The sequence below is a fragment of the Muscardinus avellanarius genome (assembly GCF_963383645.1).
Source record: "Muscardinus avellanarius genome assembly, chromosome: 15".
NCBI classification, from domain to species: Eukaryota; Metazoa; Chordata; class Mammalia; order Rodentia; family Gliridae; genus Muscardinus; species Muscardinus avellanarius.
In genome coordinates, this window is record NC_137801.1 from 48810706 (window position 1) to 48838081 (window position 27376).

Consider the following 27376-nt stretch of genomic DNA (forward strand, 5'->3'; position numbering starts at 1 on the left):
CCAAGCCAGCAGGCCGTAAGTTTTAAAAGAAAATCTTGGAGGGGAGAGAGTGAAGAGGTTGAAAATGATAGTAGTCAGAGTATGAAAAGTTTGTTAGTGCGAAAACTGGACAGTTTACTGCACAGCATGGCGACTATGGGTAATAATGAAGTATATTTGAAAATTGAGAGTAATTTAAATATTCTCTCCATAAGAAATTATGTGAGGCACTGCGATGAACATAATCGCTCCATTTAATCTCTTCATAATGCATGCCTATATTGAAACATCACCTTGTACACCACAAATATTTCGTGTGTTGCTGCACATTGAACCCAAGGGAATTGTACCTCTGGGCTACACCCCAGCCATATATATAATTTTTCTTAAAATTTGGAAACAAGTTGCTGAGAGGCTAAATTGCTGAGAGGCTGATATCAAACCTGTGATCTACTGTCTCCGCCTCCCAAGTATGGGGCTGCTGGCGAGAGCCACCGTGCTTGGGGGCAAATATATACATTTTTTGGCTATAATAAGATTGGGGTCTGAGAGAACCCGATCTGGCACCGCCCCGGGCTTTAATTCCCTCGAGGCGCTGAGTCTGTCGCAGGGAGCGCGGGCGGGCGGGCGTCCTCGGGGGCCGGGTGCCCGCCAGCGGGGCGGTGCAGTGGCGCCAGGCATCCCCGCGCCCGCCGTCCCATTTGCCGCCTGGGACGCGTGACCGGGCGCGCGCGCTCGCGTCCGGGGCCGTGGCAGGGCGGGGCGCGCGCAGCGGTCCCATGTGCGTCCTGCTGGCGGCCGCTGCAGTCGCCACGCCTCGAATCCCGCTGCAGCTCCTGGGCAGAGGGCTCGCCGCCGCCATGTCTGCCACCGAGCCCCTCAAATCCGTGGACTACGAGGTGTTCGGGAGAGTGCAGGGTAGGGCCCCCTCCAGTGGGAGAGAAAGAGTGGGAGGAAGAAGGCTGCGGGCAGCGACCTTGATCTTAAGCGTGCCCTTCGCCGCGGGGCGGGACTTCCGCTCGGCGATGACACAGCAGTCGTGGGTGGAAGAAGGCGCAACGCGCCTGCGCGGGGCGGGGCGGGGGGGGGGGTGGGAGGATGGAGCCGAGGGCGCACTTGAGGGGACCGCGACGGACGACCGCGACGGACTCCAGAGGGAGCGAGCCTAGTGGGGAGCATGGCGGAGTGTTCTGAGCTGTGCTGCTGTTACTTGCCAGTGAGGCTACTTGGGTTTAACTTTGCTTTTAGAGAGGATACTTCAGTAATGTTTGAGGGCTCTCCTTGTCAGAATCTATAGTCTCCCCCAATCCCCTATATCTCTTACAAGAATAGTTAACCTGATTTTTGTTACATCATCATAATTTTAGTTGCAAAGGATATATTACCCTACTTACTGTCAGTGTTGCTATTTGTAAACCAAAACATTAAATTACTGAAAAATTTCCAGTGGACTATAAATACTAAAGTGATTTCATAATTCACCTTCGTTCGTTTAAAATAAAGCTATTTTACTGAGAAACTTCACATCATTCCTTTTCCTCTGAATTTGATTTCCATTAAACTCCCTTGAAATTATATCTTATTGTTGTACTGAGAGTTTCTTATTGCTTACTTTATTATACTTTTCTGCATTATGTGTGTGTGTGTATATATATATACACATATACATATATGAAATTTTAGAAGTTAATTCCCTTTTACATTAAGTTTCTATTAATTTTCTGGGCTGCTTACTGTTGTAATAGAGCACAATTGGCAAAAATAATACAAATATATTAAAAATATGACAACCATTAGTAAATTGAAAAGATAAATTTGTGTTAGAAAATTCTTTTTTTTTTTTTTTTTAATTGGTACTGGGGATTGAACCCAGGGGCATCCTATCTCTGAGCTATATCCCCAGCCTTATTTTATTTTATTTTATTTTTTGTTTTGAAACAAGGTCTTAATAAGTTGTGGAGGAACTAGCAGAATTGCTTAGGCTGGCCTTGAACCTTCATCCTCCTGTCTCAGCCTTCCAAGTGCTGGGATTACAGGCATGCACCACCATGCCTGGCCAGAAAATTATTTCTTAATAAGAATGCTGGTGGTGTTTGTGGAAACCTGAAGAAAGGACTAAACTTGAAGAAAGGATTAAAGAAAGGACTGAATTATCTTTTTTTTTTTTTTGGTGGTACTGGGGTTCCTGGAAGCCCTGCTACCTCTGGGCTACACTCCCAGACCTATTTTTACATTTTTATTTGGAAACAGGGTCTCCTAAACCAGTGCGTGCGGCTGGCTTCGAACCTGCACCATCCTCCTGTCTCTGCCTCCCAAGCGCGGGGATTACAAGCGTGCGCCACCACGCCCAGCCCTGAATTATCTTTTTATTGGATACTTTAGATGTCTTTATACTTTTGGGGCAATGTACCCTGAAGTAAGGTTAAGAATGAGTGAAAGTATATCTGTTTTTAAAGTCTTTCTAAGATTGATTGTGAAAGGGGAGGAAAGGCAGACAGGTCTCAGGTCTTAGGGCAGCTTTGGGAGGGAATACATATGGGTGATGAAGTTCTGGAAATTGATACCCTTAAAATTCTCCCTCCATAGGTTGCTGGGCCTGGTGGTGCACGCTTGTAATCCCCGCACTCGGGAGGCAGAGACAGGAGGATGGCGCAGGTTCGAAGCCAGCCGCGCTGGCTTGGGAGACCCTGTTTCCAAATTAAAAAAGATATAAAAATGGGTTTGGGAGTGTAGCCCGGAGGTAGAAGGGCTTCCAGGAACCCCAGTACCACAAAAAAAAAAAAAAAAAAAAAAAAAAAAAAATTCTCCATAGGTTTGTACCATTTAAAAAGTGTTTGAGGCCAGGCCTGGTGGCGCATGCTTTAATCCCAGTACTTGGGAAGCTGAGACAAAAGGATGGAAGGTTCAGCAACTTGTGAGGCCCTTAGCAACTTAGTGAGACCCTGTTTCAAAATAAAGAATAAAATAGGGCTGGGGGTGTAGCTTGGTTGTAGAACGCCCCTGGGGTTCAATCCCCAGTACTGAAAAAACAACAACAAAAAACAATGCAGGTTGCACCATGTGCATGGGCAATAGCGGAAGCTGCGCCACGGGAAGGAAGCCAGCTCCTTTGTCTCTCCCTCTGACCAAAGCAAGACACATAAACATCCAGAGTTCAAAAGAGTGGAGTTCAAAAGAGTGTAGGAGATCGCAGGAGGCATTAGTAAAGCCTGCTGTACTGTAACAGGTGTCTTCCCAGTGAAACAGCTACTCCTTTAAAATTGAAAAATCTAGCTGGGTATAGACTTGTAATCGCAGTACTTGGGAAGCTGAGATGGGAGGATCACAGATTTGAGGTGAGGTTTTTTAGAGTAGTAAGTCAGTTTCAGAATAGGAGAAGCTTATTTAAGTACTGATATAAATAGCAGTTTTCTTAAAGAGTGTTTGAAATGCAAACTGGAAAGAATTGTTAAATGATTTTATCACATGATTTAGGTATACATATTTTTCTGTATGCAAAAAGATAAATAGAAAAGTTGTGTTATAGATGTTGGAAATATAAGTACATAAAGTAAAAAAAATAAAATTAACTTTATTTCCCTCTTGTTTCTTTGTTTCTATGGCATTTAATTTATAATTCTCCACCTCTTCCTTTTTGCTGGGAATTGAACCCAGAGGCATGCTTCATCCCCAATTTTTTTTTTTTTTTTTTTTTTAAACAGGATCATGCCAAGTTGCTCAGGGTTTCACTAATTTGAGACCGCCCTTGAACCAGGCATCCTTCTGTCTCAGCCTCCCAAGTATTGGGATTTCAGGTGTGAGCCACCATACTTGGCTTGTTATACTTCTTATTTTTACTTTTCTTCCATCCATTCTGCTTTGCACTGTAGTTATTTGTGTACAGATATCTGTATCTCTTACTAGACAATAAGGATAGTATTTTAAAAGTCAGGCTGGTAGTTTTGTTTGTTTGTTTGTTTGTTTGTTTTGTTTTGGTGGTACTGGGGTTCCTGGAAACCCTTCTACCTCCGGGTTACACTCCCAGACCTATTTTATATTTTTTATTTGAAAACGGTCTCTTAAGCCAGCGAGGCTGGCTTCGAACCAGTGCGATACTCCTCTCTCTGCCTCCCAAGCACGAGGATTACAAGTGTATGCCACCACGCCCGGCTTGGTAGTTTGTTTTTATATCCCCTACAGGTCTTTGTCTCTGGTGGGGACTTTATAAGGGTCTTGAATTAAATTGAAGTGTTTTGGGGATAGTTAGCTCTGTATGAAAAGAAACCGTAGTGTGATAACTGTTTCAACTGTTTGAAACAGTTTTGTGTATGGCTTCAGGGAACAGATCCTGGACCACAGGGCAGGGTTAAGTGAGGAAGAATTTTATTCCATATAAATTTCATATAAGACAAGCTCCTCCTCCTTCTCCTCCTGCTCCTTCCTTTTGCAGTACTGGGGATTGAATCCAGGGGCATTCTACTTCTGAGCTCCACCCCAGCCCAATTCTCTTTCTTTCTTTCTTGGAATGGAAACCCAGGGGTGTTAGACCTCTGAGCTAAACCCCCTGTCCTATTTTTTATTCTTTATTTTGAAACAAGGTCTCACTAAATTGCAGGGGGGTCCCCACAAGTTGCTGAGGCTGGCCAGGAACCTGCCATCCTCTTGTCTCAGCCTCTCAAACCTGGGATTACAAGAGTGTGGCACCGCGCCCCCACTTTTTTTTTTAAACAAGATGTTTAAAATCATTAAGGGCTGGCTTGTGAGGTAATGACTGGATTTCTTCCTGCATTTAAAATTAACATATGCAGTTAGATCCCAGGATGAAGGGATGCATTACTATGTGAAAATGTTATTTTACATGAAAGGATGCTGACATTTAAAATTTATCATATGGTATTTTTAAATATCAACATTTCCTTGTAGATTTGAGGCATATTTACATATTGTACATATTCACCTCAGGTTTCCTACTGATCTGTTTTTCCACAGGGTGAGAAATAGTTGCAGCTGCCTGAGCCCTGAGCAGCACACTGCGCTTTCATGACCAAAGGGCTGATATCTGTCCCAGTTTCCAGAGCAGTGTGTCATATTTGCTTCCCTTCTCTTTAGCAAATGAGGTGGAGCAGTGTGGAAGGCCAGAAAAGCCCGCAGAGACCCTGACCTAAGAGTGCTCCATTCCAGCCAATTCTAATCAACTGCAGAAAATTAGTCTCCATGTTCACCTTTTTCTACAAAAATGTCTCTTGGTTACACAGTATGCATCAAATTAAGGGTCAGGATAGAAAGATTCTGGAAAATACCAAGTGGGTTATGGAGCTTTGAACAATTGATTCCCACATGGTTCACTGCTTTGCAAAGATAATGGGCTGGAGGTCTTGAGACCCCTTAACACACATTCCTTTTAAGGATTTAGAATAGAGGTGCTGTTTGAGGGGCCAAATAAAAAACACCCCAGCTCATTATTTTAGTTACTGACAAGGAAGACTGAGGAAAGCAGAATTTTGATGTGGGGTAAATCTGCAGGTAAGTAGGCTTTATATAACCTGCTGCCAATCAGGCACAGGCTAGGCTGCTGAAGAGCTGAGCAGAGGTGTGGTCTGGGTACCTCGCAGAAGGAAGAAGAGGAAGCACCTGGGCCATGCATACTGCTTCCAGACTTAACATAGATGAGTCACCGCTTATCCCTGCCTGGAGTCAGAAATAGAGTAGGTGGAAGATGGGCTAAGAATGTCGCACTAATGGATACTCCTCACAAAAGGACCTATTGTAGAGAGCAAAACCTTTTTCTTTCAGAAATAAGTTGTAAACTCTAGAGAGTGCAGCCACTTAGTTCTGCTTGCAGTAATTCAAAATTATCTGCACTGCCAAGTTTTTGTTATTGTTTTGTTTTTAGTATGGAATAGGAGAAGTAAGGGAGATTGTATAGTGAGAAAAATTGGAGACTAATACCCTGTACAGATAGAGGTAGGAAGGGACTATATCACAGTGCTATTTTCTGTTTTCCTCCTTTGCTTGTATATGTGTGTGTGAGCATTACAAATTGAGATTTAATTCATAAAACACTAAATATCCAGTGTTTTTTGTTGTTGTTTTGATTTTTTGTCTTTGTTTATATATTTAACATGCTTTGCATTGTTGCTTTGCAACTATTACTGTTTTCTAATCCCTTTTTTGTGACACTAGGGATTGAACCCAGGGGAATTCTATTTCTGAGCTACACCCTCACCCCTATTTTATTTTTATTTTGAAACAGGATCTCACTAAATTGCTGAGGCTGGCCTCAAACATGTAATTTTTTGTGTCAGCCTCCCAAGTACTGGGATTACAAGAGTGGGCCACCACACACAGTTTACTGCTATCTAATCCTAGAGCATTTTCATCACTCCCCCAAAAACAACTCCCCACACTTCACACCTTTTTTTTTTTTTTTTTTACCGTACTGGGGGTTGATTCCAGGACTATCCCACTATTGAGCTACATCCCCAGCCCTATTTTTTTTTATTTTTATTTTGAGTCAGGGTCTCAATAAGTTGTCCAGGTTGTCCTAGAATTTGTGATCCTCCTGCTTCAGTTTCCCTAGCCGATTATTGGCATAAACTACTACTGCCCCCATCCATTTCCTTTAACTTGCCAGCCCCGCTTCTTCCCTCACCCCCTGGCACTTTAAAGCTCCTAAGAAGTCAGGACCAAATCCTTGATGTGCTTGGCCTTTCCCGCAGGGCTTCAAGGTGGCTGCTGTAACTCTACTCATTATAGTCACTGTGGTCAGGAGGAGAAAGGGCAAGTGCAGTATCGCTGGCTGAATTAGCCCTTGTCGAAGAGCTTTCCTGACAGGAATGACCAATGATTTGGCTTACCTCTTATTAGCCGCCCTATAAAAAGCACCAGGAAACACAGAATGTCACATTGCTGCCATCAGGCCACAGGCATCATATGTTAGATAAATTTTAAAACATAATTATTACATTTGGTATTCTTTCCCAAGTAGAGACACAGAAGGACATTATTACAGAAAGACTCGTCTCTATGGTCTTGATCTGAAAAAATGAGACCTATAACTAAAACAACCTGAATTCTATCAAATATGTATTGAGTCTCTCATATTTAATTGATCTCAGTTTTTTTTTTTTTCATGTGTCACTGCCTAAAGTAACAAGTGACACTTTTATTATCTGGTTTGTCAAGAAATGTGAACTTAGCCTAAATTTGTCTCTTAAATAAATGAATTCTGAAATTCTATTTTAAGTTTAAAGTTAATATGTGTGTGTCCTTACCATTCATAGTACAGTTCTAAACTATTTTTAAATTTAATTTAATATTATCTAACTTAATTATTTTAAACTATTTTTTAATTTTATTTAAGATTTTGAAATTTTAGATCAAATTAAAATAGGCACATGAATATTTTGTATTTTTGGTACTGAAGATTGAACCCAGGTGCATTCTAATTCTGAGCCATACCCCCAGCACTTCTTTTTTAAATTTTGAAGTAAGGTCCCTAAGTTGCTGTGATTGGCCTGAAACCTGTGATCCTCCTGTCTCAGCCTCCCAAGTACTGGGCTTATGGGTAAGCACTACCACACCCAGCTTGCACATGGATTTAAAAGTCAGACAGAAGCCAGGCATGGAGGTGCACGCTTGTAATCCCTGCACTTGGGAGGTGGAGACAGGAGGATCGCGCAGGTTTGAAGCCAGCCTTGCTGGCTTAAGAGACCCTGTTTCCAAATAAAAATACAAAAATAGGTCTAGGAGTATAGCCCGGAGGTAGAAGGGTTTCCAGGAACCCCAGTACCACCAAAAAAAAAAAAAAAAAAAAAAGTCAAACAGTACAGAAGAGCTAGTGATGAAGGGTAATAGCCATCATATCCTCCCCCACTCTCCTATCCCAAGTTCTGTAGGTTCTGTAAGTCACCAATAAGGCATTTGCCTTTTTTAGTTTTGTGGTTATGTCTTTATTAGGTATATAATACATCTGTACATGTCTAATATCTATTTAGGTATTAGTGATTTCTTGCTATCCTTTATAGTTATGTGTATATATGTATGCATATATTTAGGTATATATGTATATTACATATTCAATAGTTATTTATTATTATTCTTTTTTTTTGTAGTACTGGGGATGAACCCAGGGGCCTTCTACCTCCAGGCTGCACCCTCAGACCTATTATTTTTATCTGGAAACAGGATCTCACTAAGTTGCTGAGTTCTACTAGCAGAATTATTATTAATGTTCTACTAGTAGAATTCTTTTTTTCCTACGAGTAGAATTCTTGAGATTCTCTCCAGAACTTTGAATGCAGTAAGTTTAACATCATAACTTTGAAAGTAAACTTATATTCTAATCATTATGTTTCTGTGTATGTTAGCAATGTTAATAATTAATTATTAGAGGGTAGTTAAATGTGTCGCTTAAATATTCATCAGCTGGTTTTTTTTTTCTTTATTTTATAACCATGAGCTCAGCTGTAGTCTAGGTGCTGGGTGAAAAGACAAAAAGATTCTCTTCTCATGACATGTACACTGTGAAGATAGGAAATAAAGAAATAAATATAGAATAATGTCATATGGTACTCAGTAGTATGCATGTGCATGTGCAGGAAGTGTGGGGGTACATGACTATTTTAGATAAGTCAATTAGGAAATATTTCCCTACAGAAGTGACATTTGTGCAGAAGGCACCAACTGTTAAGAGTGAGGAGCATTTTAGGCAGGAGTAATTAGTGCAAAGGCCACGAGGCAGGAATGTACTTGGTGTGTTTAAGGAGCCCTGAGAGACAAGACTGCCTGGCGTGGAGTGAGTAATGAGGCAGAGCAATGAGGAAGGGGCGTGGAGGCTGTTTACGTTTACAGAATGTATTTTATTTTGAATATCTGGGGAGCCACTAGAGAGTTTTAAGCTGGAGAGAGAAGTGATTTAATTTTATCCAAGAGAAGAAAAACACTTTGTCTGTTTTTCTTATTTATTTTTTCTGTTACTGGAGGTTGAATCTAGGTGCATTCTACCTCCAATCCACGCTCCCCAGCCCTATTTTTTATGGTTTATTTTGAAACAGGGTCTCAATAAGTTGTGGAGGGCCTCACTATGTAGTTGAGATTGGCTGCAAACCTGCAATCTTCTGGTTTCAGCCTCCAAATTACTGGGATTACAGGTGTTCACCACCAAGCCCAGTTATCTTGGCAGTTTTTGGAAGAATATGTTCTAGGAGGCAGAACTGAGAGCTGAGATTCTTGTAGTAGATTAGTTGGTAGATTATGGAAACTTTAGCTGTAAAAATATTATTACCAATTCTTTTAAAAACAGTTGGAGCAGAATTAAATTATCTTTCAGTAAAGTTTGTGGCCTAAAAGTGATTTTGAAAGTGAGGGAATCCATGGTTTTGAGTATTTACCTATGCATGGCATCCAAATGTGTCATAACCCCCACTTTGGGCCTTTACACAGCTCTTCCACGTGTAATGTTATTTTGTTCTCATTATATTAAAGTTTGCTCATGATTGAAGTCTTAACCCTAAGATCCATTTTTCGACAATCATGTCCAAAAGTCACCAAACTAGGCCATGTGTCCTATAAACTTTCACTTGTATCCATCAACTTTATCTTAATCCAGTGGCCTTTTTTTTTTTTTTTTTTTTTTTGTCACCAGGGACTAAATGTTTGAAGGACTGCTTAAGATTCCTAGATGTTTAAAGGACGTTGCTCTTCGGGGGGTGGGGTATGTTGTCATCTTCCCTCTCTTGGTTGCTCCAGCATTTCTGACATTAAGTAGCAAGGGTAAAGGGACCAATCTCATGACAGGCTACCTACGTAGCTCTAACATCAGTCCTATTAGGTTGTAGGAGAGCGGATTTGGCTTTTTCATCACCATGTGTTTGCTTATTTAGTGCTCCTGACTTATAAAATAGATGTGGCAATACTGATAAGCAAGTACATGATATATTACTAATACAGAATTTGAATCAGTCAGTGGGAAATGCATCAGATATGCAGTACCTTATAAGATTTTGGTTTTCTTCTTTGTAATGCAATTCTTGACCTGAAATAGGAATCCTTTTCAGATTTCTTGCAGACCTTCCTTTAAGATGGACCTAGTCATTGATTCTAAACTTTAGATGGCATAAGAATCACCTGGAAAGTATGTTAAAACCAGATTTCTGGATGCCACTCATGAAGTTCTGTTTCTGTAGGTCTGAGGAGGAGTTCTGGAGTTTGATTCTCTAAAACCACTCTCAAGTGCTGCTAGTTTATGGACCCTTTCTTTTAAATAGGAAAGAGACCATGTGTTTCCAATTTCTTCGTGTTTCATTATACTAACACATGGAGCTGTTTACTATTGAAGATCTCAAGGGGAATGTGCATAATACAGCTATAACTGAAACTATCAATCTATTTGGTCAGTGTCTTACCAAGACCCTCTTACTCATAAGATAAAAAAAATTATACACTTTTGCCTCTACCGTTTTGCCTATTTTCTTTTCTGTTTTTGTCTTTCTTTTCTACATGATCTGATTTTCCTGATGCTTCTTGAATTAAAAAAATTTTATTGGGAATTGTATTCATACATCAAAATGGGGTAAAAAAACTTGTGTAGACATACATGCACATGTCACCCAGCCAACCCCACGCAGTCCCCAACCCACTCCCTCCCTATCTCTTCCTCCCATGCTTGGCTTAGTGGTTGAAAAGATATGAATAAGTACATCGTGTGCTTTAGAGAGTTTCCGTCTTCTTCCCTCCCATCCCTACAGTTAGGTTGTCTTATTTGCTCCTCTATAGGATTTCCTCTTTCATCTAGAGTTCCTCCTATGACTCGTTTCTCCTTAGCTTTCACATATTAGGGAAGGCATCCGATTTCTTCTTTTTTGTGATTGACTAATATCACTTAGCATAATGTCCTCCAGTTCCATCCATTTCCCTGTACATGCTGCAATTGTGGTTTTTTTTTTGGCTGAGTAAAATTCCATTGTGTACATATCCCACAGTGTAATCCATTCATCTGTTGATGGACATCTTGGCTGGTTCCATAGTTTGGCTATGGTAAATTGTGCAGCTATGAACATAGATACACATGCATTAGTTTGGTAGTTTGGTTTCCATTTTTTTTGGTAGATACCCAGAAGTGGTATTGCTGGATTGAATGGTAAATTTGTTCCCATTCTTCTGAGGATTCTCCATACTGCTTTCCAAAGTGGTTGCACTAATTTGCAATGCCACCAACAATATTTTAGAGTTTCCACTTCTCCACCTCCTTGCCAGCATTTGTTGTTGTTTGTGTTTTGAATGATTGCCATTCTAGTTAGAGTAAGGTGAAATCTCAGGGTAGTTTTGATTTGGATCTCTCTGATTGCCAATGATGTTGAGCATTTTTTCTTGCATTTATTGGCTATTTGAATTTCTTCTTTCATGAAGTGTCTATTTAGTTCGCTTGACTTTTTTTTATTAGATTATTATTTTTTTTTTTTAGTGTTGAGTTTATTGAGTTCTCTATTAATCTTCTATTGGAGGAGTATGTGGTAAAAATCTCCTATTCTGTTGGCTCTTTATTGAGGTTTTTTTTTTTTTTTTTTTTTTTTTTTTGGTGGTACTGGGGTTCCTAGAAGCCCTTCTACCTTCAGGCTACACTCCCAGACTTCTTTTATATATATATTTTTTATTTGGAAACAGGGTCTTTTAAGCCAGCATGACTGGCTTCGAACCAATGCGATCCTTCTGTCTCCGCCTCCCAAGTGTGGGGATTACAAGCATGCGCCACCATGACCGGCCTTGATTGAGGTTCTTGACAGTTTCCTTTGCTGTACAGAAGCTCTTCAGTTTCAATCAGTCCCACATATTGATTCGCCTTTTAGTTTGTTGTGCCTTTGGGGTCTTGTTGAGAAAGTTTTTTTTTTTTATCTGTGCCTATGTATTGCAGTGTTGGAGCTATGCTCTCTTCAAGGAGCCTCAAGGCCTCTGGTCTAATTTCCACATCTTTGATCCATCTTGAATTGACTCTTGTGCAGGGTGAGAAAGTGGGATAAATTTCCAATTTTCTGCATGTGGTTAACCAGTTTTGCCAACACCATTTGTTGAACAGGCTATCTTTTTTCCAGTGTATGTTTTTGGCCCCTTTGTCAAAAATCAGTTGGCTGAAAGTGTGTGGATTTATTTCTGGGTCTTCTATTCTGCTCATTTGGTCTATGTATCTTTTTCTTGTCACAATATCATGCTTATATCATTACAATGACTTTGTAGTATAAAGTCAGGTATTGTGATTCCTCCTGCATGGTTTTTGTTGCTGAGAACTACTTTGACTATTCTGGGCTTTTTAATGTTCCAAATAAATTTAAGAACTTATTTTTCTATGTCTTTGAGGAATGATCTTGGTATTTAATGGGCATTGTGTTGAATCTGTAGATCACTTTTGGAAGGATGGCCAATTTAATGATATTTATTCTGCCTGTCCAAGAACATGGCAGATCTTTCCATCTTCTAAGATCTTCTTCGTTTTTGCAGTGTTTTATAATTTTCTTTGTAGAGATCTTTTACCTCCTTGGTTAAGTTTATACCTAAATATTTTATTTTTGTGGGAGATCCTGAGTGGCAGTATTTTTAGAATATCTTTTTCAGTGGATTTATGGTTGGTGTACCGAAAAGCTTTTGATTTCTTAAGATTGATTTTGTATCCAGACACTTTGATGAATTTGTTGATCAGTTTGATAAGCCTTTTGGTCAAGTTTGTTGGGTTTCCTAAATATAGTATCATGTCATCTGCAAACAGTGAAAGTTTGAGTTCTTCTTTCCCTATTGTACTTTTTTGGTCTCCTTTTCTTGCCTTATTGCTATGGCTAGAGTCTCAAGTACTATATATTGAAGAGAAGTGGTGATAATGGACATCCTTGTCTTGTTCCTATTTTTAGGAGGAATTCTTGAAGTTTTTCCCCATTTAATATGATGTTGGAGCCGGGCGTGGTGGCGCACGCTTGTAATTCCCACGCTTGGGAGGCAGAGACAGGAGGATCGCGCAGCTTCGAAGCCAGCTGCGTGTGCTGGCTTAGGAGACCCTGTTTCCAAATAAAAATGTAAAAATAGGTCTGGGAGTGTAGCCCGGAGGTAGAAGGGCTTCCAGGAACCCCAGTACCACCACCAAAAAAAAAAAAAAAAAAAAATGATGTTGGCAGTGGCCTCATTATAGATTGCCTTTGTGATGTTGAGATATGTTCCTTTTATTCCGATTCTCTACAGTGCTTTTTATCATAAATGGATGTTGGATTTTATCAAATGCCTTTTCACTATTGAAATGATCATGTGATTTTGTCTTTAGTTCTGTTTATATGATGAATTACATGGATTGAATTTTGTATGTTAAACCAGCCTTGTATCTCTGGGATGAACCCTACCTGGTCATGATGTATAATTTTCTTTATGTGGTTTTGAATACATGTTGCTAGTATTTTGTTTAGCAATTTTGCATCCAAATTAATCAGAAATATAGGCCTGTAGTTCTCCCTCCCTGAACTGTCTTTATTTGGTTTTGATATTAATGTGATGTTGGCTTCATAGAATGTATTTGGGAGAGTCTTATTTTTTTTCTTTTCTATTTCACGAAATATGTTGAGAAGTATTGGGATTAACTCTTCTATAAAGGGTTTATAAAATTCACTTGGGAAACCATCTGGTCCTGGGCTTTTCTTTGATGGTAGGCTCTTTATTGCTGTTTCAATCTTTTGATTGATATTGGTTGTTTTAAATTTTCTATATGTCTTGACTAAGTTTAGGAAGGTTGTATTTATCTAGAGAGTTGTCAGTTTCCTCCAGATTTTTCATTTTGTTGGAGTATAGTTTTTCAAAGTAGTTTCTGATAACCCTCTAGATTTCTACACCATCAGTAGTAATATCTCCTTTTTCATCTCTTATCTTCATAATTTGGGTTGATTCTCTCTTCTTTTTAGTTAGTTTGGCTACTGGTTTGTCTATCTTGTTAATTTTTTTTCAAGAAACCAACTTTTGGTTTTGTTGATTTTCTGTATTGTTTTTTCTTTCTCTACTTCGTTAATTTCTCCTCTGATTTTAATATTTTCCTGTCTTCTATGGGCTTTAGGGTAAGATTGATCCTGTTTTTCAAGGGCTTTGAGGTGTGTCATTTGGTTATTTATTTGATGATTTTCTGTTTTTCTTATGTGAGCACTCAGTGCTATTAATTTTCCTCTTAATACTGCCTTCAAAGTGTCCCAGATTTTTTGATATGTTGTATCTTTATTTTCATTTGTTTCTAGAAATTTCTTTATTTTACCTCTTATGGCTTCTATGACCCATTCTTCATTTAGCAATGTGGTGCTCAGTCTTCACATGTTTATGTGGTTTCTCTGGGTCTTCTTATAATTGATTTCTAATTCCATTCCATTATGTTCTGAAAAGACACAGGGAAGTATGTCACATTTTTTGAATTTGCTAGTGCTCACTTTGTGGCCCAGGATGTGATCTATTTTGGAGAAGGTTTCGTGAGCAGCTGAGAAATATGTAAACTCTGCTGTAGTTGGGTGAAATATTTTATATGTGTCCAACAGGTCATTTGGTTGATAGTGTTCTTTAGGTCTGAGACATCTTTACTGACCTTTTGTCTAGAAGATTTGTCTAATGGTGCGAGAGGGGTGTTGAAGTCTCCCAGTATTATTGTATTGGGATTTATGTCACAAAGAGTTTGTTTTATGAAAGTAGCTGCATCTATGTTTGGGGCATAAATGTTGATTATTGTCATTTCCTCTTCCTGGATTGTTTCTTTTACCAATAAAAAATGACCTGAGTTATCTCTTCTAATAAGCTTGGGCTTGAAGTCTAACTTGTCTGATATCATAGTTGCTACTCCTGCTTGCCTTCGAGTTCCATTGTCATGAATTACCTTGATCCAGTCCTTTACCTTAAGTTTGTTACTATCTTGTAAGGTATGTTTCTTGCAAGCAGCAGATAGATGGGTTCTGTTTTTTATGCATTTTGCCACTTTATGCCTTTTTATTGAGGAGTTGAGGCCATTTACATTCAGTGTGATTGAGAGATGATTTTTAATTCCTAACATGTTAAGATTTTATTTCTGTTTAAAATACTCTTTGTTCTTCTTTGCTTAGCTGTCTGCTGGATGGAAATTCTTGTTTCTCTGGTTGTGGCATGTATTACTTATTTCTTTTTTGTAGTTGATTTCTTTGAGTATTTTCTCTAGCCCTGGTTTTAAAGACATAAATTCCTTCAGCTTCTGTTTGTCATGGAAGCTTCTTCTCTCCCCATCTAATTTTATAGATAGTTTTGCTGGGTAGGAAATTTTTGGCTGGAAGTTGTTTTCTTTCAGAGTTTGGAATATGTTACTCTACACCCTTCTGGCTTTCATGACTTGGTTTGGGATGTCTGGAGTGATTCTAATTGGTTTGCCTCTGAATGTCACTTGGCCTTTTGTTTTTATTGCCTTTCAGATTCTCTCCTTGGCTTCTACATTTGTCATTTTGACTAATATGTGACATGGGGAAACTTTTCTCTGATCTTGTTTAAAGGGAGTTCTGTAAGTTTCCTGAACCTGTGTATCGGCTTTTGCTCTGTGTTTGGAAATTTTTTTGCTATTACTTCTTTGAAGAGATTGTTCATCCCTTTGGTTTCACCTTCTTTTTCCCCCTCAATGCCAATTATTCTTAGGTTAGCTCCCTTAAGATAGGCCCATATTTCTTCAATGTCCAATTCCTGTTGTCGAATTTTTTTTCTAAGTTATAAACTATGCGTTCAGTTTTGGAGTGATCATCTTCTAGGCGTGAGATTCTATTCTCCATGTGGTCGAATCAATTGTTTATAGTTCAATTGATACCTTTACCTCAATGATTGCATTCATTATTTCTTTCAGACTCTCTCTAAATTCTTTTATAAAATTCTATATTATTTCTACAGTTACATTCCTGATTTGATCTTCTGGAGATCTCTGCATTTTTGTGTTATCAGGTTCTGTAATATGGGGTTGTGGGAGCTCATTGCTCCATTGTTGTTCCTCCTTCCCATAATTTCAGAAATTTGTACCTGTTGCTTTTGGTAGATTTCTCTCTGTCTCTAGGTGTCTGCTGGTTTATTCAAGGGTAAGTTGCATTGTATTCAACAGTGAAGGATGATTAAAGAGGGAAGTGAAGGAGTAAATGGAAGAATAGGGTAAGATCTCAGATAGGGTTGAGTAGTGTGAGTATATGAGTTTGGTAAGGTAGTATATACTAGAGATTAGAGATAGTACAAATGTAGTAGTATTCTAGTAACCAATGTAGAGTTTCTGGTATAGTTATATGAAGTGGATTTAATACAAGATAAGGGACTGATAAAAAGAAGAGAAAAGATAGAAAACGGATAGAGAGGAGAGAGTAGGTATGTACAAAAAAAGAAGCTTGTGAGAGGATTTGGGTTAGAGGATTGAAAAAACAGAACAAAAAACAAAACAAAAAACAAAAGTAACAAAACAAAACCCCACAAAAACCCAGACCCTCCAAAAAAAGAAAAAAGAAAAAAAAAAAAAAACCCCAGCGAGGTATACAATGTCATACACAAAAAAAGAATGAAAAACCTAAACAATCCCAACAATGAATTAATGAGACTCTACAAATAAATGACTAGTCAGCAGATAGATCCTTTGCAGTCTCTCTCTGTGTAGTACCGAGTGCCACCGGCACCTTTTCCTCTTTGAGTCTGGTTCTGAGTCTTCTCAGTCTATGCAGATGGTCTATATAAATGGGGCTGGATTTGATATTGAGTGAAGGTCACTCTCCACACTTTCCACAGATTTGGAGTCTAGGTCTCTCCCTGCCTCTTTTAGTAGCCTATGCCTGTGAGACCAAACTCAACGTAGGAGTCTTTGTTCTTCACAGCTAGGGCTGAGCTAGTCTGACTTCTCCCTGTTCACCACAGTTGGGAGGTCTGTGGTGTTACAGGAGATCCTACTCATTGGGTTTAGTTGTAAGTGTAAGACTCCCCACACACTTTCCACTGATCAGAGCCGAGTCTGTCCGAGCTTCTGATATAATCAACAGCAAATGCCACTCCCACCTTCTCTAGGTTCTTCTCCGGATCACCACAACTTTACTTATTGTGCTTTGTATCTCTGGAGAGTGTGGTAATCACAGCTGCCACCACTCCTTCCCTGGGTTGCATCACAAAGTCTCAGGCCTAGGGAGTTAGTGGCCACTGCACAAGACCCTCAGGGTGCTGGGCTGGGCATTTTCCCACATGGAACTGAGACTAGGGTGTGGTAATCTTACCACCACTACTTCTTCACTGGGTTGAACTGCAAGATCTTAAACCCAGGGAGTTTATCAAAGCTCTGCGAGTCCCTGGGGGTGCAACACTGGATTTCTTCCACAGGGGCCACAATTTCACTTACCATTGTGGTGCGCGCTGATCTGGAGCTCTACCAGGTGTGGTGAACTTGTCACTGCTGTTGTCAATATGCCGCCGACGCCATGCTCTCACCCATGAGGCTAGTGTATTTCTTTCCTTTTCTTTTCTTTTTTGGTGGTACTGGGGTTCCTGGAAGCCCTTCTACCTCTGAGCTACACTCCGAGACCAATTATTGTATTTTTGAAACAGGGTCTCTTATGCCAGCGCGGCTGGCTTCGAATCTGTGCGATCCTCCTGTCTCCGCCTCCCAAGCGTGGGGATCACAAGCGTGTGCCACCACGCCTGGCTGAGGCTAGCGTATTTCTTTTCTGGTTTTGTGCTCCCCTCTAAATCCCTTGGAGGGGCTGGGCTTGGCTGCTGGAAGTTTTAGCTGGTCTTTGTGCTGAAAGAACTGCTGCATTACAACCAACTGGCCTGCAACTGGGCATTTCAGCTACTTGTTTTCCTTTTTGTCTCTGGAGTCTGGTTCTGTGAGGCAAGATGGCGCTGGTGAGGCAGTTGCTGCCGCAAGGTGAACAGATTTCTTTTCTGCTTTCTGGTTGTTCTTCTAATCCTCTTTTTCTCTGTCCCTTTTATTTACAGCTTTTATTTCTCTATTGATAGTATTTTCTGACTATGTAAGGCATTATATTTGAAGCTATGAATATCGAGTATCAGCAGTACTTGTAGACATTGCTTTTCTCGGTTGCCATCTTCCCTCCACCCTTCTTGAATTTTTTTGCACATTTATTTTATACCTACTATGTAATGTCTTTCCCTCCACTTATATAACATTATTATATATAACTTCCCTCTCATCATTCCTCCATATTTTACATGTATTTTAAAAAATATTTTATAGCCTTATAAGAATTTCATTCATGATACTACCCTGTCTTTATTGCTTTGCTGTCTTTTCATTAATATTTGTTTGGCAGTACAATATACTGCCATCAGGAAATGTTATTATAAATATGCTTACAAAACTATAAAAAATATCTAAGATACTGATCTTCTGTATCCTCCTGACTTCCAAATGTATTTTTTTCCTGTTTTGTTTAACCAAAATTTAATTTACATTTAATAACATCCTTTATTTTTAGAGTGAAATTCAATGAATTGACAAATTCATACAGTAATAAAACCACTACCACCACAATAGATATATAGAACACTTCTACCACCTAAAAGAGTTTCCTCTTACCTTCTTTAGTACTCTCTCCCCTCTATTCCCAGGCCTTGGCAACCACCAATTGGTTTTCTGTTCCTACAGTTTTTCCTATTCTATAATGTGGAATTGCACATTATGTGTGAGTCTGGCTTCTTTTGCTTAGCACAGTGCATTTGATTCATACATGTAATTCATACAATTGTTGCTTGTATCCATAGTTCATTCCTTTTTGTGGTTAACATTTATTTGTGTGGATCTACCATTATGGTTTAATATGTTCCCAAAGTATTTTTTTGTGTGTGTGGTGCTTGGGATTGAACCCAGGGGCATTTTACCTCCAAGCTACACCCCCAGCCTGATTTTTTATTCTTTATTTTGAAACAGGGTCTCATTAAGTTGTAGAGGGCCTCAATTAAGTAGGTGAGGCTGGCTGGGCATGGTAGTGCAATCTTGTAATCCCAGCATTCGGGAGGCGGAGACTGGACGATTGCAGTTTGAGGACAGCCTTAATTACTTAGCAAGGCCCTTCAGAACTCAGTGAGACCCTGTTTCAAAAATAAAAAAAGACTAAAAGCAGGGGGTGTAGCTTGGAGGTAAAATGCCCTTAGGTTCCATCCCCAGTACCACACACACAAAAAAGTAGGTGAGGTTGGCCACAAACCTCAGTCCTCCTGTCTCAGCCTCCCAAGTACTGGGATTACAAGCATGTTTCACCATGCCCAGCTCCCAAAGTATTTTTTTTTTTTTTTTTTTTTTTTTTTGCGGGTCTGGGGATGGAATCCAGTGGCATTCGACCTTCGAGTTACACCCCCTGCCCTATTATTTACTCTTTTTTTGAAAAAGAGTCTCACTAAGTTGCAGAGGGCCTCATTAAGTAGCTGAGGCTGTCCACGAGCCACGATCCTCCGGGTGCACACCGAATGCTGGGATTATAAGCGTGCGCCACCATGCCCGGCCCAAAGTACTTTTAATTGCTCTGTTTTTCCCTCAGAAAAAAAACTTTGGCCGGGCGTGGTGGCGCACGCTTGTAATCCCCGCGCTTGGGAGGCAGAGACAGGAGGATCTCGCAGGTTCGAAGCCAGGCGCGTGTGCTGGCTTAAGAGACCCTGTTTCCAAATAAAAAATACAAAATAGGTGTCTGGGAGTGTAGCCCGGAGGTAGAAGGGCTTCCAGGAACCCCAGTACCACACACAAAAAAAACAAAAACAAAAAAAAAACAACTTTGTCACTTGGCTTTTTGAGCACTAAAAACATTTCCCAATTTCCCGTGTGTTCTAAGTGGTAACAAAAACTAATTTGTAAAAAAAAAATAAAAAAATAAAAATATAAAAAAAAATTTAAGAGGTACTTAAGCTCTTTATTTATGCACCTGCTTCCTAATCTTTCTTAGACCTATTTTAGTAAATTCTCAGGCGCTTAGTCGTTGGACACATGTATCCCAAAGATCCCTTTTTTGTGTGTCCTTCTTTGCTTTTATTTTCTCTTCTTTCTTTTTTTGTGATACTAGGGATTGAACCCAGCCCTATTTTATTTTTTATTTTGAAACAGGGTCTTGCTATGTTACCTCATGTTGGCCTTGAACCTATGATCCTCCAGTCTCAGCCTCCCAATCACTGCTGTGTGATCTTTTGAATCAAATGTCTTTTAAGTTGCAGTTTGTAAGAATGATCTGAGATCTCTTACTTAGGATCATTGTTGCAATTCCCAGTACTAATGAAAGAAGGCCTTTCCTTTCCCCTACTAGGCCTCAAATCATCCTTGGTTCTATTTAAAACCAGTTTGCCTCTTGTTTTACTTTAGGGCTCTGTTCTCCTTATATCAACATTTGGTTCCAAAAAACCCAGGTGATGAAATTCCATAGCTTTTAGATTTTTGTCTGAAGTGGAGTTCCCACAGTTTTGTAGGATGGGTAAGTGAATTATAAGACATCATGGTAATAGACTAATATGGAACTGCTTAGGTGTGCATAGAGTTCAGAGAGAGAAAATATAATCAGACCAACAATTCCACCCAAACTATATAATTAAAAATATGAACATAATTTAATCTATACCATAAATCTACACAGATTCCAAGGGCTATTTTGGTTAATTTCCATTAGAACTGAGGTTTCAGAAGCCCAGTAATGGTCAAGAATATTATTTCTTGATATTTGCTGCTTTGGTTCTAGTTAAACTAGAACAAAATAAAAAATAGAAACAGATATGTTTATTACATTTATACTTGAATTTAGTTCTTGCATTTATGGGGATTCTAAAAACTGAGGCTAGGCAAATTTTATGCCAAATAAAAAAATTTATTTCAACTCTACTTGAAATAAACATTTTGTTCTATTTAGCATTTTAAAATGGGAAAAAAAAACATGTAGCTCAGTATTTCATTGTACTTTGGTCTCAAACTATTAAATTTCTCCAAAAATTTGTTTTCTCTCTTTAATTGGAAAATAAAATACAACTGGGTGTAATGGTGCACACCTGTAATCTCAGTACTTTGGAGACTGAGACAGGAGGATCTCAGGTTTGAGGTCAGCCTCAACAACTTATTGAGACCCTTACCAATTTAGTGAGACTCCTTCAAAACAAAAAATAAAGAAGGGCTGGGGATGTAGCTTGGAGGTATAATGCTCCTGGGTTCAATCCCCAGTGCCAATAAATAAATAAAAAGGGCTGGAAATATAGCTTGGAAGTAGAATGACCCTGGGTTCAATCCCTGGTACCAAAGATAATAAAAGAAGTTCTAAAAATATCCTTTTAATGCATTCAGACATTGAATATTTTATTCATTTCATTTACTTACCTTTTAATAAATAAATAAAAGTTAAGTCAAGAATATATAGATTTTTTTCAAGGTATATAAGCTGATATTTCTTTTTATTTTTTTTAATACAGGTGTTTGTTTCAGAATGGTAAGTCAAAATATTTATTATTATTATTATTATTATTATTATTATTGTTATTATTATATTGCCACTTTTCTTGTAGTTTTTAATCACAGAGGTAAGAAGCAGGTTTCTATATAGAGCTAGTTCAAGGCTTGTTTTCTGTCCTTGATAGCATGTGAAGATATACATGAATATTGTTGAAATTACTGAGTATGATTTTTTGAAGCTTTTTTTCTGATATAACAACTTCCTTTTTATTTTTTTAATTTTTTGTAGAATGCTTCAGGGTTTTATTTTTTAATTTTTTTTAATTTTTATGTGGAACATATTAAAACTAGCATACATTCAGAATGTGCTTGGTGCCCTCTCCCCACTTTCCCCACTTCCACTTCTCCCACTCCCAACAATGAGTGTCCAGGTTAACCATTCTACATTCATATTTTTTACACATATTTGGATGTAGCTCCTCCATTAATCAACCTCAGCCTTCTTCCTCTCCTATCCATCCATTCTAGCTTTGCTGAGGTTTCCCCTCCATTATCTGGAGTCCCTCTGTCCTACTAGTCCCTAGTTTGGGCATATTAGAGAAAACATATGTCCCTTCTCTTTCTGTGCTTGGCTGATCTCATTTAACATAACATTCTCCAGTATGGAACCAACCTAGGTCTCCATCAACAGATGAATGGATTACAAAATTATGGGAAATACACACAATGGAATTCTACTCAGCTTATAAGAACAAAACCATGTCATTCGCAAGAAGATGGAAAGACCTGAAGCTATCTTTTAAAAATGATTGAGCTGCAAATGGGGGTGCACACTTGTAATCTCAGTACTTGGGAGGCTGAGTAAAGAAGATCACAGCTTTGTGGCCTGCATTAGCAACTTAATGAGATTCTGTTTCCAAGTAAAAATAATAAAATAGGACTGGAGTATAGCTCAAAGGTCTGCCCCTGGATTCCATCCCCAGCACCACAAAAAACAAAAACATATTAAAAACATTACAGTTGTCCTAGTTTTTAGCTCTTTTCTATTCATTTGATTTGAATTAAAGAGTTTGATTAGGTATCTTGAATACAATGGATCTCTGATATGTCATGAAAGGAAAACCCTCTACGCAAAGGTACATATCTCACATTGCAAAATGAAAATACTAATGCTGCATAGGTAAGTGGTTCTCAGGCCTCTAACAATCAAAATTCCTTGTCTCTTTTTAAATTGTTATATTTATTTATTTATTTATTGGTAGTACTGGGTTCCTGGAAACCCTTCTACCTCCGGGCTACACTTCCAGACCCATTTCTTTTTTATATTTTTTATTTGGAAATAGGGTGTATTAAGCCAGCGAGGCTGGCTTTGAACCTCCCAAGCACAGGGATTACAAGCGTGCACCACCACGCCCAGCTAAATTGTTATTTTAAAACATATTCTTTTCCTAAAAGCTGACTGGCTTGTATTTTCACCTACTCTCTGAGCTGGAAGCCATTAGATTAGATCTTTGCTTCTCAATCCTTGAGAGTCCCAACATATTCCCACCAGAAAGTCTCTATATTCTGAGACAATTCTGTCTTTCACAGCTCAGATGGTCTCCATTTTCATTATTACCTTGACTTATTTTCAGAACCTACATCCATCTTAGCTATTACCATTTGGGTGTGTGTTGCTACATACAGCTGGGACTGTGGAGTATAGATCTTGACCACCTTGGCTTCCAAACAGAGAGCATGCTTTTGAAAAGTTCTGACAGACTGGATCCATAGGAAGTTTTAGAATGATATGGCTAAAATAATTCAAAATTAAATGTTGCTTGTTTTTCATTTTTATTAGCATAATTGTTTGAAACTGGGGAAGGAAATGTAAAAAAACTATTAAGAATAATAGGAGAGATAAATTTTCCTATAACAATTATAACATTTTTCATGGCAATTCCAGATCCAACCAAAAACATAAGAATTTTTTAAATCTTACAATAACTCAGCAAATCAGCACATCTAGGCTAGTGTTCTTACTTGATTAATTGTGTTGTATTCTTCCATTTCTCTTGAAAATTTCAGGATGTTTTAGTCTTTGTTTCTGCCTGCAAATTCTTTATGTTAATCATAATAGGATACTTGTCATTACTGATTGAGAATCTTAGATTGTCTTTGGAGCTCAGATTAATGATATAATTTAGTGTTAACACGTGTAAAATTAATGAAGCTGATTTTTATTGGTCCCAAAACACACTGTAGAAACTAGTTCTGTTCCTACTATCAGCTCATTATTACTTTTTATAATGTGCTTGCCTTGACTGGAAGTGGAATTTCACAAAAGACACCATTTAAGTGAAGTTTCTTGTAAATAGAGATGTTACTGTAGGTCAGCTATACAAGTATTGGCATAGATGTTATTTTAAGAAAAATAAAGATTATCAGGCTAGCATATTTTGAATACTGGAATAAAATATGTTATGAATTAAGACCTTTGGTGATGGATTTTATCTCTTATTTTCTCCTTAAACCAGTACACAGAAGGTGAAGCTAAGAAAATAGGAGTGGTTGGTTGGGTGAAGAATACCAGCAAAGGCACCGTGACAGGCCAAGTGCAAGGCCCGGAAGAGAAGGTCAATTCCATGTGAGTGGTAAGACTAGTAACATGTGAACCAACTTCATAAAGCTATTTTAATATTTGGTTGGACAATAAGAATAGTACTGATAGGCCAGATTTATTTGTATAAATAACTCACATGTTTTTAGGCATTCTAGCAAGGAAATTTACAGAGTTAAAGGGTGGGGTTTCTTTGTTTAGGAATGGATTTCTCATTTGGGCAGGCCTACAGGAGCTATTATATCACTTTCCAGTCTGTAGGAATTTGTCCAGTTAATTCTCCTCCAATGTGAAGGAATGTCCAGGGCCTATTTCTCATTTGAAGTGTTGGGACAGAAGCATAGTGCCTTAGGATGGTTCTTGAAATTTTTAAAGTATCCTTAAAGGCAAAAAGGAACTGCCATATCTCTTTAATATAAGTACTTTCTCTGACTGTAATGTCATTTTTACTGTCAGTGAACCTGTGTTTAATGAGCTGTATAGTTACCATAATATGAACTCTTGTAGTCCAAAGGAGGACAGATTCAATACAATGGGGAATAGTGCCTTGTATATACAGTGTCATTTTTAAAGACTTTGTTTTTTCAGTTTTATAGTTTCTTTTGCGGACTACAATATTTTTTTTAAGTAAAATAGCTAACATTTACTGAGCATTTACAATATGTTGGGGAATATGCTAAGCACTTTATACAAATTATCTCATTTATTCTTTATAACACATCCTATGAGGTAGGAATAAAATAATGCTCAGCTTATTTTATTTTATTGTTTATAAACTATCTTTGCTTTGATTACTTTTTTAGATTTAAGAAGCAATAGTTTTTGCTTATTATAGTAGAGTAATATGCAGAGAGCTATGATGGCAAAACTAGTAATCCCTTCCTTTCTAGTTCTATCTCTTCTATATAACTTGTGCCAATGGCTTTGTGAATATTTCCAATAACTTTTGTTTACACTTAAAAGTATTTAAGCATATTTATTTATTAATTTTTGGTACTGGAGATTGAACCTGGGGCATTCTACCTCTGAGCTATGCCCCCAGCTCTTTTTGTTTTTATTTTGAAACATGGTCTTGCTAAGTTGATGAGGCTAGCCTTGAACTTTCAATCCTCCTGTCTCAGCTTCCTAAGTACTGGGATTATAGATGTATGTCACCACACCCAGGTAAACATACATTTATAATTCAAGGTTTGCTTGTTTTACTGAAATAGAATAATTTATGCATGCCGGGTGTGGTGGCGCATGCTTGTAATCCCTGCGCTTGGGAGGCAGAGACAGGAGGATCGCGCAGGTTCGAATCCAGCCACGCGCGCTGGCTTAGGAGACCTGTTTCCAAATAAAAATGTAAAAATAGGTCTGGGAGTGTAGCCCGGAGGTAGAAGGGCTTCCAGGAACCCCAGTACCACACAAAAAAAGAATAATTTATGCATATATTTATAACATATTTCATTTTATAGACATTCCAACACTCAGTAAATATGCACAAAAGATTGTGAGATTTACATTGTGTAGAATTAGTAGTTCAATGGATGAAAAAATGCCAACTCATTATGAAGTGGTTTGAGAATGGGGACTATATGGAGGATGGAAGGTTCTACCAATCACATTTGATTCCTAATCCACATTATAGCGGGTCTTTGATTAATTTACTAAACATAAATGAAATCATATTACATGTTGTCCTTTCTCCTTTCTAAATCCTGCATTCTTTACCCCACTCTGCCAGTAGTGTGTGTGAGCAAGCTCATCACTGTCCTGTGCTCATCCTCTCCTCTCCTCTCCTCTCCTCTCCTCTCCTCTCCTCTCCTCTCCTCTCCTCTCCTCTCCTCTCCTCTTCTCCTGTACCCTCCCCTCCTCTCTCCTCCTCCTCTCCTTCTTCTTCCTCTTCTTCTTCTTCTCCTTCTTCTTCTCCTTCTTCTTCTTCTTCTTCTTCGTCTTCTTCTTCTTCTTCGTCTTCTTCTTCTTCTTCTTCTTCTTCTTCTTCTTCTTCTTCTTCTTCGTCTTCTTCTTCTTTTCTCTCTCTCTCTCTCTCTCTCTCTCTCTCTCTCTCTCTCTCTCTCTCACACACACACACACACACCACACACATTTGGACACATATTTATGAATTTTGGGGGTTTTGATCAATTATTAATTATTTGCTTACTAAAAATGCTTCATGTTTTCTTTTCTTTGCTGTCCTGGACTGAACCCAGGGGTACTCTACCACTGAGCTACAACCCCAGTCCTTTTTATTTTATTTATTTACTTATTTTAATTTTTAATTTTTAAATTTTTATGTGGATTATATTGGAAAAGGCATACATTTGCACAATGCTTGGTGCCCCTCGCTTCCCCTTCCCCCCTCCCAAAAATGAGTGTCCAGGTTGACCATGCTACATTCACAACTTATATACGTATTCAAATGTAGCTCCTTCATTAATTAACCTCAGCCTTCTTCTTTTCCTACCCTTTCTTTCTTTCTAGCTTTGCAGAGGTTTCTCCTCCATTATCTGGAATCCCTCTGGTATCCCTAATACTCCCTAGTTTGGGCATATTTGAGAAAACATATGTCCTTCCTCTTTCTGTGCTTGGCTGATCTCACTTAACATAATTTTCTCCAGGTCTTTCCATCTTCTTGCAAATAGCAGTTTATTTATTTATTTATTTTAGATAAGGTTGCTAAGTTGCTTAGGCTGGCCTCAAACTTGCAATCCTTCTACCTCAGCCTCCTGAGTAGTCTGCTTTTCACTTTTATAACACAAAGACACATGAAAAAATTTATGTGAATCAAATGGTTTAACTTGAATTCATTCCTTCTCCTCGTCCTCCTCGTCCTCGTCCTCCTCCTCGTCCTCGTCCTCCTCCTCCTCCTCCTCCTCCTCTTCCTTCTGCTCTCCCCCCCTCCCCCCTCCTTCTTTTGTGGTAATGGTAGATTGAACCCAGGGGCATTCTACCTCTGAGCTACACTCCCAGCCCTATCTTAATTTTTGAAACAGGATCTCACTAGGCTGATGAGAGTCTCACTGCTTATTGAGGCTGTCCTTGAACTTGTGATTCTCCTGTCTTAACTTCCCATGTATTGGGACTACATGTGTATGCCACCACACCTGGCTTGAATTTATTCTTTTAAATGATTGCTTAATAATACACAGTGTAAGTGTTCAATTATTTATTACCATATTGCAAGGAACACATTGTTTTTTTGTTTCTAGCTTTTGCAATAAGAGCAATGCTACAAAAAGGATTTTATTAGTAAATTTATTTTTATGAAATAGATTACCAGAAGTGTGATATGTTGTTTTAAGTGTCTATGTATTTTTAATGTAAAAAATTCACCAGTGTTTTTCAAAACAGCTACAAAAATTTATATTTTTCCTTCTCATCCTGTTGGCAATTGGTATTATTACTCTTTCTTTTATCAGATTTGCTGTAGA

The 27376-nt window shown here is 38.6% G+C and overlaps 1 protein-coding gene across 1 annotated transcript in view; it reads left to right on the plus strand.

Moving 5' to 3' along the window:
• Positions 1-818: 818 nt before the first annotated feature.
• Positions 819-27376, plus strand: part of ACYP2 (acylphosphatase 2) — a gene marked incomplete at its 3' end in the record, with an annotated part of 219498 nt that continues 192940 nt past the window's right edge. The window contains exons 1-3 of the mRNA XM_080711827.1: positions 819-897; positions 21382-21398; positions 23878-23987. Coding sequence (XP_080567953.1) covers positions 840-897; positions 21382-21398; positions 23878-23987 — 185 coding nt within the window. The 5' untranslated portion in view covers positions 819-839. The remainder of the gene's footprint in view (positions 898-21381; positions 21399-23877; positions 23988-27376) is intronic.